Source organism: Prionailurus viverrinus, chromosome A2 (assembly GCF_022837055.1).
Source record: "Prionailurus viverrinus isolate Anna chromosome A2, UM_Priviv_1.0, whole genome shotgun sequence".
Lineage (NCBI taxonomy): Eukaryota > Metazoa > Chordata > Mammalia > Carnivora > Felidae > Prionailurus > Prionailurus viverrinus.
In genome coordinates, this window is record NC_062562.1 from 109961869 (window position 1) to 109973903 (window position 12035).

At 39.0% G+C, this 12035-nt stretch overlaps 1 protein-coding gene across 1 annotated transcript in view; it reads left to right on the forward strand.

Annotated features, from left to right (window-relative positions):
* BZW2 (basic leucine zipper and W2 domains 2) overlaps positions 1-12035 on the forward strand; it is a 63117-nt gene that overhangs the window by 45838 nt on the left and 5244 nt on the right. Inside the window, exons 8-10 of the mRNA XM_047845022.1 lie at positions 4231-4401; positions 6274-6420; positions 7734-7872. Of these exons, the coding sequence (XP_047700978.1) occupies positions 4231-4401; positions 6274-6420; positions 7734-7872 (457 nt within the window). The remainder of the gene's footprint in view (positions 1-4230; positions 4402-6273; positions 6421-7733; positions 7873-12035) is intronic.

The window sequence follows — 12035 nt, forward strand, 5'->3', positions numbered from 1 at the left end:
CTCTTCTAGTCTAGGACAAAGTCTAAAATTGAAAGACGCCCCTTGGGGCGCCTGCCTGGGTGGCTCAGTCGGTTGAGCGTCCGACTTCGGCTCAGGTCATGATCTCGCAGTTCATGGGATTGAGCCCTGCTTTGGGTCCTGTGCTGACAGCTCAGAACCTGGAGCCCACTTCCCATTCTGTGTCGCCCTCTCTCTCTGCCCCTCCCTGTCTTGCACTCGGTTTCTCTCTCTCTCTCAAAAATAAATAAACATTAAAAAAATTAAAAAAAAAAGAAAGAAAGACACCCTTGCCATCTTCTCTTCACCTTTTCTCTCCTCGGTTTTCACTTCCACTGTGTTTTAGTGTGCAATTCTGTCTGTCAGTCCAAGGGATTACTGTAAAATGGGCTCCTCCCCTCAGAAAATCCGAGAATAATTTTAACTGTAAATGCTTTTATTCTCTATCTCTTCAAGTTCCTTTGTCTCTTGAAATTTACCTTCAAATAGCCCTTTGGGTATTTCAAGTCTTTAGACTATGATAAAGACCAACGATTAACTAGATGATCATCTAGTTGATTTCTGCCGATAATTATTTTCATTCAGCCTATGTTTCTGTGCCAGACATGCTCCAAGAATCTATGGAGCCAAGAGAGAACAGGAAGGAAAAGTTCCCTGCCCTCATAGCAACTTACTTTCTCCTGGACTTAGGGCACATCCTTGTGTACAGAAAGAGGAATCATAAAAGATAAGTGAATAGGTCGCCAAGCAGGGTGGAAGTTCATATGAAGGCAACATATTCTCGTCCCTGAGTCTGTGGATTAACTCTATCTGGGCTAGATCCCTCCGTGATCTATACACCTTTTCATTCCGGGACCTAGCCTGCAGGAACACTTCCCATGCAAGCCATTCTGTCCTTATGGGTAAGGGCAGAAACACGGGAGACTGAAGTAAACCCCTCCAGTGCAGTCAAAGCTTACCTTCTGCTGGCCAAAAGTCAGAGTGAAGCCTGGCACTGGGGTAGGAAAGTTCATTCTGTCACAGCTTACTGTTCCACCCTTGCAGCCAGACACAGCAAGGAGGGACTTTAATACTCATTTAAAGAGAGGGGGCACATGACTGGTAATAAAGGTACAGTCTGTTATGGTTTGCCACAAAAGACTCAGGTTTATTTGTTTGTTTGTTTTTAAGTTTATTTTGAAAGAGAGAAAGGGAAAAGAAGGGGAGGGGCAGAGAGGATCTGAAGCAGGCTCCGTGCTGATAGCAGAGAGCCCAGACTCACGAACGGCGAGATCACGACCTGAGCCAAAGTCAGACACTTAGCCAACTAAGCAACCCAGGTGCCCGAGACACAATTATCTCTTAAGGCATCGTTCCTCAAAGATGCCCGTAGGCAGAGCTTGGTTAACTTAATTAGGTTACCTCATAGATTTATTCTTAAAGTGTCTTTCCTTTTTGAGGAATACATCATTTAACTGTTCCTACTTGGTTTCTATGTCTGCATATGTTTTGGGTATGAGAAGCACAGGTAGAAATTTCTAGCAGAAACACTGTAAGCTCCATGAGGACAAGGTAATCCTCTGTGAAGCCTACCTGCTTGATATTTGCTAACTCAGTGAATGAACGAGAAGCAAGAGGGTCAATTTCACCATCAAGGAGGAAATTTTTATTTATTTAACACATACAACAAAATTCTCTCTGGCCGTACTAGTACATTTTAGGGGAAAAGAAGCATATCTCAAAGTTTGCAGTTACCCATTTCTGTAATACAGAAGCAAGAAAAACAGCAAATCTGAAAAGAGGGGATGGGAGGCAACAGACTAAATCAACCATTGATTAGGAAACCATTAAGTAGGAAAACTCTAAGGAATATCAGAGTAGGAGGCAGTTTTCAGTGGCAGAGGAAGATCTCTCTGATAAGGTGACTTTTTTTTAACTGTTTTATTTATTTTGGAGAGCACAAGCTGGGGAGGGGCAGAGAAAGAGGGGGACAGATGATCTGAAGCAGGCTCTGCCCTGACAGCAGCAACCCCAATGCGGGCTCGAACTCATGAACCATGAGATTATGGCCTGAGCCAAAGCCAGGCACTTAACTGACTGAGCCACCCAGCTGCCCCAAGGTGACATTTGTGTAAAGACTTGAAGGAGTTGAGGAGTGAGCTTTATAGATATCTCCAGAAGAGTTTTCCAGGCAAAGGGAACAGAATGCAAAGACTTTGGGGGCATGCCATGTTGGGGACAGCAGTGGGGAGTGTTTGGTAAGAACAAAAGTATAGATCAGCTTGGAGACATAGCAGGTCCCATATCATCTAGTAACTTTGGCTTTTATTCTCAGTAAAATGGAAAGCTTTGTGGAAATTGGAAAACTCTGGCTTGGCTTTGAATAGACTCAGAAGCAAGAGCAGAAGCAGGGAGACCTGAATCTAGGGATGAGGTGATGGAGATTTGTGCCTGGGTAGGGTTTTTCTGACTAATGCAAACCATGCTCCAAGCCAGTAAATATCATGATAGGATTTAGACTGACTTTACTTCAGCTTAATCTGAATAATAATCCTCACTGTCTTAAATGTGTCATTTATAAGGACTTTGAATATAGTTCATAAATAAACCCCCAGGAATATGTTTGATATATTCCTCTGAACATAACTTTAGATCAAACTTTGCAGTCACATTCTTCCTAAATTGAATACTCAATGTTGGCACGGAGTAACGGAATAATTACCGGCTATGGGCATAGTCTATGTCCTTAAATATACCTGACTACATAATTTGGGTCAAGCTGTTTAGCCTTGTTGAGACTTAATTTATCCTCTATAAGAGTTTTTACTTTATGTAATTTTCAGGAAAATAACCACATTTTGATTCCTAGAAGAAAATCAAAATTAAATTTGTTCCCCAAATCCCAAATTTGTTAGACCTTTTGAATGCTAGAACAAATGTCAGTGACTAAACTTCAGTCTGATGTGAAATGTTTGTTTTACCATGAATGCGTTTAATAGCTGCTCCCACCAACTCTTCTGACATTTTGAAACTCCTAACTCAACAGGGGAAGTTATGATACAGAGACTGTTGAAATTTGAGTCGTGTCATAGAAGCCTTTGGCTATGTCCCTCTACATGGTAGCAAAACTATTAGAGATTTTTCTACTGAGATTTTTACTAGAGGCATATAGCTATTGGCCATATATGTGCAAATCCAACCACCATAAAAATTTGGATCTACTTTTTAGACTGCAGCAGTCTGAAAAATGTGAAAGCTTTGAAAATTGCCTTAATATCTTAGCTGGGTGTTGAAGTCACACAGGATTAGAATATGACTAAGTGTTACTGGGACTTTTCCAAGCTGTGTAAGGTAAAATGGAAATGAGGTAAAAATATGCAAGCAGCCATGGTGTATTGCTCTTTAAAAATTTCCAACAGAATTATGTAATGAACTGAAGAGTTGGGAGGGTGGGTTTAGATTAGATCTTGCTGTTACTTAATTTAGAGCCACCATCATTAACAGATATCACAAAAATTCTCTTTAGCTCCAAGCTAGTATTAGACTAATAGCAGCATTTTCTCAGATTGTGAATAGAAGTTCTTGAGATAATAGTCAGTACTGTTTCCTAATATTACCTCACGTCATCTCAGCATTATTAAAACTGACTTTTGGGGCACCTGGGTGGCTCAGGCCATGATCCTAGGGTCATGAGATTCAGTCCTGCATCAGGCTCTGCACTGAACGTGGAGTTTGCTTAAGATTCTCTCCCTTTTCTCTCTCTCTCTGTCTCTCCCTCTCTCTCCCACCCCCCCCAACTCCTGCACTCTCTCCCAAATGTATATATACTATACATACGTATATGTATGTATGTATGTATAGTATATATATCAGAAAAACCTGACTTTTGTCCATTAACTTGTAAGTTACGTTATTTGCATTTAATTTAGCAAGTTCACTTCTGTATTCATACATGCTATACTTTGAGTAAAGTGAAAGAAAAAGTAAATAATGGTTCAAAATAGGTGAAGCTAGTTTATATAAGTTGATTAGCATTTTTTTCTTTCTCTGTAAACCTGTCCGATTTAGAAGGTGCTTAGCAAATGCTCCAGAAAGATACCCAAGATTCATTCATTTGAAAATCATTCTTTGTTCTGTTCTTCCCAGTGTGTGAGATATTCTAAGTGCCATTCTAATATGAAAAGTTTGTCCTTTGTTGCTTGCTGACATTTGACTAGTTTGTTGTGTAACGGTCTTTTTCCTTTTGTCTTCAAGGAACTCTTTCCAGTTAACAGGCAGAGCGTGGATCATTTTGCTAAATACTTCACTGACGCAGGCCTGAAGGAGCTTTCCGACTTCCTCCGAGTCCAGCAGTCCCTGGGCACCAGGAAGGAACTGCAGAAGGAGCTCCAGGAGCGTCTTTCTCAGGAATGCCCAATCAAGGAGGTGGGGACCTGGACTTATTAGATCACTGCAGAACACACGAATGAGAGGATTAACATCGAAGAGCATAGGCTCGACCTTCCTTAAGAAGACCCACCTTTGTTTACTGCTGGGAACTTAATGTACCTGTTCATACCATCTCAGTTGCAAAGTGTTGATTCAGAATCCCCTGACATATTCCAGAAATTAATGGTTATTTCCACACAAGTGATTTATTTTATCACACTACTGTGATTAACAAAATATTTTCATCTGTCGAATAGATTTGCCATCTATTGTCAGTTATGCACCATTATATGGTGGTTTTTCCATTTAATCACAGATGATATAATATGGTTAAGTATATGATTAGTGTTTGAAATCAACACTATGTATTGCATGCATCACTGGGTATGAATATGTAGGGTTTTGTTTTTTTTTTTTTTTTTAATTTTAAGACAAAAATTTTTGATGGTTTTTGAATTCGTAGCATGGGAAAAGACCAGTTGAACCAATGACTTGTTTGATCATAGTCACAATAACTGCATATCCCTATAATATAAATACTACATTTTTTATAATAATAGTTCATGTAGCTATCGCTGTATCTTTTTAAATTTTAAAAAAATTCCTGCCTGAAGAAAACTTCCCATGTGAACTTTAACAACTTTTATATGATGATCCAAAAATTAAATGAAGTCCTTTCCCTTTGCCATTTACTTCTGAGTCCCAAACCCTTACCACTCTATGTGCCCTAAGCCCCACATGGGACCTTACATGGCTTAAGACTAGAGAATTCTAGACCGATGCTATCCAGCAGATGGAGGTGTTGGAGCAAAAAATATTTCTAAGTCTCATGGCAGTAAGGTCAGCATTATAGTCAGTAACATTTCTCCAAGCAAGACCTTGTGATTTTCCATGAGGTGGAAAAAAAAGGCAAACCCAAAAAACGCTGTGATGCTTCTAGATGCAGAGATGTCACCTGTCTTTGCATCTTTCTCTGGCCAGCGCAGTCTCTGGGAATTAACCAGAGCTTCTTAACCCATTCCTGATACCTCTTCAACCCAGGCCAACAGGAAAGAAAAGAATGTATTTTCACTAAAAAGGGGCAATGAGGGGAGTGGTAGTTGTGTTATTCACCAAGTCGTAGTGTACTTGAGGTATAGATTATGGTGTTTTATCACTTTTGAGGACATAACCTCAATTTGTGGTTGTATTTCAAAAGGAAAAGTTTTTTTCCTGACAAGTGTGATATAAAATACATTAGGCTAGACAGACCTTTTATTCCATACTGTCAGATTTGAGGATAAATTTGCATATCAAACATAATTTTAAGGGGAAAATAACCTGTCCAGTGTTGCTGCATTAATATGTATCATATAAAAAATGGCTTTGGCACTTTACAGCTTATTTTCATGGCTCATGAGAGTCTAAACTAATAATTAAGAATGAATTCTGGTAAATCGACTTGTACAAACCCAACACGTTATTCATCTAGAGGTTTAAAGTTGTGAGTTGGAGGTAAAGATTCACAGCTCTGTGAGCTAATTTCAAACCCAGAGAGTCAAACCAGCTCAAGTCGTCTGTTCTGCTGGACCCAAAGGGGTGCTGCATGTAAAAGAATAACTTCTAAGAAACAAAGATTCCTTCTCACTTCCTATTATCCAGCAGCTCCTGGCCAGAGATAAGCCTATTAATTTTGGAACTAAAAATAAATCTGCTTTGAGAACAAATCATTGTGTTTTTCCTCCCTCTTGTAATCTGAGAGTATGTACTGGGAAGGGAGGGGCTGAGCAGAATATTTATCCACCCAAAGCCTTTTACTGACCAGGCATGGTGACAGGGAAACTGCCATCTGCCTGTTAACTCTCTGACCCCTTTTTCCATGAAATGTAGGTGGTGCTCTATGTTAAGGAAGAAATGAAGAGGAATGATCTTCCGGAAACAGCAGTGATTGGACTTCTGTGGACCTGTATAATGAATGCTGTTGAATGGAACAAGAAGGAAGAACTCGTTGCAGAGCAGGCCCTTAAGCATCTGAAGGTACGGGATCAACAGGAAACTGTCTTGGCCACAGACCAATTGTAGCTCTTAACTGTATGATACGTGGGTTCTAACTGCCGTTCACCCAGTTTGGGCCAAAGGCATTATTTCCCGTCTAAGAGTAAAGTCTTACTAAACACAGTGTCAGAAAACACACAGAATAATTAAAGTTAAAGAGAAATATGGTCTAACTGTATTGGTTTCCTTTTACATGACACAAAAATTCCTGGTAATATTTTTGTTTAAGTAAACTACAAATTGGTATTAGAATTTGAAAAGTATCTGCTCCTGAAACCAGTATTGTACTGTAACTAAATAGCATTTAAATAAAAATTCCAAAACATTTGAAAAGTATCTGAGTGGTGGAAGAGATCAACCGATCGTGTAAATAGCATGTTTTTGAGCAAGGATAAATGTTTTTGCTTTCATTAATTGTCTTCTCCCTATAAAACTATATTAAGATGAGTGAAAGACATATCTTCCTTCAGAGTTTACATTTGAATTGGGAAGTCAAAGACTACCTAGTAGAGGGGCACCTGGTTAGCTCAGTCGGTTGAGCATCCATCTCTTGATTTCACCTCAGGTCATGATCTCACGGTTCATGGGATCAAGCCCCACCTCGGGCTGTGCACTGACAGCACAGAGTCTGCTTGGGATTCTCTCTCTCCCTCTCTCTTCGCCCCTCCCCTCCTCACATGCACACACTCTTTCCTTCTCTCAATATACAAATAAATGTAAAATAAAAAGACTGCCTAGTGGAAACTAGGTAGCATACAAATTAAAGATAATCCTCTGTGTTTAGAACAGAGGAGTGAGTGAAATCTGCAGGTTAAGTTGATCAGGGAAAGCTCCTTGGAGGAGATTTGTGTTGAAATGAGAAAACGTTGGCTCAACATCAGTGACTAGAAGCCAAGGACAATTAGGACAAAGGGAACAATAGGAACTAAGCCATAAAGATGACCTGTGAGGGTGTCTGGGATGTCTAGGGAAAGAACTCCACACTCCACCAGTACTAAATGTGGCTACCCCAAGACCTCACTCTGCCTCCTTTTCATAGTGCCCTTTAAACAGTAGCATAAGTTACCTTTAATATTGTCAATTTTATTTGGTCTCTTTTAGTGGGTACATTGAGAGAAATCTGATAAGATGCTGGGCTAAAAAATTAATTTTGATTGGACACAATGTTCTAATGAGATAACCCTTAAAGTGAAAGCTTCCTAAAGAAATCTCCAGATTTCTGTTGTGTTTCAAGTATTGTCTCTGTACCTCCCAAGAAAGTTAATGGTTGGTTTTACTCCCCACTTGTATTTCAGCAATACGCTCCACTCCTGGCTGTGTTCAGCTCCCAAGGCCAGTCAGAGCTGATCCTCCTCCAGAAGGTTCAAGAATACTGTTATGACAACATCCATTTCATGAAAGCTTTTCAGAAGATCGTGGTTCTCTTTTATAAAGGTATCTATCCATATTGCCCTACCGCTCTGTTTCCCGGTTTTGTTGAAGATCTTTGAGGGCCAGCGCAAGGCCTAAGGCAGAGGGAGACATGGGATTCATGCTAAACTTTGTAAGTTTTAGTGAGACAGCCGTATTATGTTAGAAGAGAGAAAGTGTATATGCCACATATTCATGGTCTCAAGAACCAGCCTGATGAAGCCCCTGGGCACATTGCCAGAAGACTACTGATAAACCGGTTATTATTTTGCCGGGGGGGGGGGGGGGGGGTGAAAAAGACTGTAATAACAGAAAGTAATTAGGTCTATTTTTGAATTGTAAGAATTAGCTCTAATAACTATAATTACCAAAGTCTGCCTATAGTATATTGAGATCTTCTCAGATGCCATAAAGCTGACTAAAATTATTGAAATAATTAGCTTTTTACTTTGTATTTTAATTATTTGGCCCAGCCATTCTCCTGTTTTTCAGGGAAATGACTATTTTTAGATTTCCCTTTACTGTCTTTTCATTATATTTGTAAGGATTAGGTTGTCATGGCAACTGGCACTGCCTTCAATAAATGAATGCTATTAGGGTTTTAACTGATCTCCATCTCTATACCTACAGTATATAAAAAATAATCCTGGACTATTCTTTGGTCTGAGTTCATGTAGTTTTATGGGGGAGGAGGGAAGAACACTTAGGAAATAACACATTTTGAACATTATAAAAATATGTTTGCTAGAAGGTACGGCAATCTTAAATGGCAATTTAATATAGAAAGAAAAAGTAAAGTACAAATTAACATCAGCCAAATCTTTCTTTTCCTTTTGATGTGTTCTTAAATTTGTCTACTTTTTTAATGTGTATTTTGAGAGAGAGAGAGAGCGAACAAGCAAATTGGGGAGGGCAGGAGAGAGAGGGACACAGAGGATCCAAAGTAGGCTCTCTGCTGTCAGCAGGGCTCAACCTCGTGAACTGTGAGATCATGACCTGAGCCAAAGTCCAGTGCTCAACCAACTGAGCCACTGAGGCACCTCTTACATTTGTCTATCTTGGATGATCATTTGGGCAAATTAGTATAAAAATTTTACATCATTTATTAATGACTACTTTATAGATGTTAATGGCACTTCACAGAGTCTTAACTGGCCGTCAAGATTCTTCAGATGGATATATATCTTGCCCCAGGTGTTTGGGTGATAATTTACTTTCTCAGCATTAAGGTATTCGGCACAATCTTTACTATATCAGTAGGAGAAAGTACTGACTGCTAAGTCTCATTTGAAGTAATTTGGGTTTTCCTCCGGCCAGATCCAAGTTAGGTCCTCTTGGACATGGTCATGAGAGTCAACATCCTAAAACTAGGGCATAAATGGTTTCCATGGTTAGCCATCAGAACCAAATCTGCAGATCATATTGCCAGCCCACCTTCTTTAGCAGCCAAGGAGAAGCCATGCCCATCTAGCCTATGGCCATTCTATCCACATGCACCATAGCAGACTCCACTGTAAACAGGTAGAGAGACCTCTGAAATTTGTTTCCCATTTGCTTTGTGAGTGGCTAGTATTTTCCACTACAGAAAAGCGAACTGTTTATAAACTAGTGCCTAAGCCCACAATTTGCTTTCTTGTCATTTAATAGCTAACCCAACCAGTGTCTCTAACCAAATCTTTTTGTAACTGAAACATATGTGTTGGAACTTTATCTGTAGGAGCACCTCATTTTATTATTGAACTTATTCACCAAAACAAACAAAAAAAACCCTACTGTTTTGTCAGTAATGGCATCTATTAAAACACTTTTCCAAATTTCTCATTTTAACCATCAGTGTCAACATCCTTCCCCGTTGACCTCCTTTTAAAAACTACTGACAAAACCGGTTGCTTTCAGGTATTTCCTCTTGTTCGGCCCCATATGCTAAGGAACAGTGACCAGAAATGATAAAATAACCAAGAAATGGGTACCAAAAAGTAAAAAAGGAGAAGAATAAACTCTTCCTTAGGCCATTGATAGCTAGGTGGTCACTTTTTAAATAACCAAAAGTTAGTAAGGTCTGTGGAAAGTATGAGCAGACCCACGGGAACATAGGAAGGTGTCAACGTCAATTTTATTCTGGCCTAGTTCTTTTTGTAAATGAAATCAGGAAACTGTAAAATGAATACCGAAAATAAATCATTGAGAAGTTAAAACTAAGTGTTATTTTCTAGGTAATTTCATAATTTCGCACAAAATTGTATATCTAGTCTTTTTCTGAAAGAAGTAATTATATATATTTTTTTTTTCTTGGAAACATGGAATCCCCGAGGAGCGATTATTCCATCCCATTTTTTTTTTAATTTTTTTTTTTTTTAACGTTTATTTATTTTTGAGACAGAGGGAGACAGAGCATGAACGGCGGAGGGTCAGAGAGAGGGTGACACAGAATTTGAAACAGGCTCCAGGCTCTGAGCTGTCAGCACAGAGCCCGACGCGGGGTTCGAACTCACGGACTGCGAGATCATGACCTGAGCCGAAGTCGGCCGCTTAACCGACTGAGCCACCCAGGCGCCCCTCCATCCCATTTTTTAAGAGAGTTATGGTGTTTACCTTCTTACCTTTTTTGGACAGTGGTCTTTTATTTGACCTAATTTTATCCAACAAATATCTGGGCACCAGGAGACATATGTTATTTGTTTTTACAAGGATTTGGATGTCCTTGTTCTGTATTTAATAACACCTGGAAAGGCTTGATGAACAGTGTTGTGTATTAAAGCCCTCTTTTCCCAGCGCTATAACACATATGAATCACCTGGAGAGCTTGTTAAAATACAGATTCCCCAGGGATTTGGGTTCTTTTTAATTTTTTAATGTTTATTTTTGAGAGAGAGAGAGAGAGAGAGCATGAGCAGGGGAGAGGCAGAGAGAGAGGGAGACACAGAATCTGAAGCAGGCTCCAGGCTCTGAGCTGGCAGCATGTAGCCCAATACAGGGCTCGAACCCATGAACCAGGAGATCATGACCTAAGCCGAAGTCAGACACTTAACTGACTGAGCCAACCTTTGGGGATTCAGGTTCTGAAGGTGGGTCCAGGGTTGGGCCCACAAATTTGCATTTTGAGAAATTTCCAGGTGATGCTGTGACTGTTGGTCAGGACCACTTGTCTGATGGGTCATTAAATGCCAGAAATGACAAATTCCGTGAACTATGGTAACATGTTTCAAGATTATACTTCTCATTAATTCCACGTACACATACACATTCAACAAATATCAAATAGTATCTTGTTTGTGTCTTTTATGTAATGATGTGGATTCCTTTTATTTACTATAAGGAACACTTTGCTTTATAGCAGGGTTTTTTTTTTTTTTTAATAGAAATAATTTCTTCTTTCCCATTTAATCTATTATGTACGCACACATCTTCTCTGTATTTCTAGAACTTGAGGATGACAGAAACTTGGGAATTTGATTCCCCATGTCTCTGACAAACCTATTTTTTTTTAACAAATGCCATTATTGAAAGATTTTTTTTAACATATAAATAACAGGGAAATAAAAGTGAATAAACTGTAAATAATAATACTTTTCACTAATGAAGTAAAAAAGTGGTGATCTGTCATTTAGTAAAGATTCTCTTTCTGATTTAAATCTAGATTTTTGTATTTCTGTGCAGTAGGAAAAATAAATCCATCACTAACCTTCAATCATTACATTATTCATTGTTGAAATAATTTCTTTCTCTTCCTTTCTAAAGCCAAGTACCATACTCTCAGTATGTCCATCTGAGAGAAATATAAACCTGTCAGGTACTGGCACTATCTGTGTCATGGGTTTATTGTTTGCAGATACTTCTTAGGTTAATTTCTGTCCCTTGTGGATATTTTTCTGAAAGAAACTTCCTGTTCTCATTCTAAAAAAAAAAAAGGTGAGTGGCCTTCTCGCCATACATTATCAATATTCTTAGGGTAAATTATTTTTCACTTAATGTCCCTGTGTGATGCCCGTAATGAATTTTTTAGTTCATTAAAAAATAATGAATTTCCTAAGTTCCAAGTCATAGTTTTTAACTTAAATATGTAAGTAATGTTCTCGAAAGCTTTGGCATTCTCAAACCACTCGTACAGTAATTCCTCTTTGATCATCACAAAAACCTAACATTTAAATTCTAACTCTGCAAATTGAGAAGTATGTAGTTCTCATCGA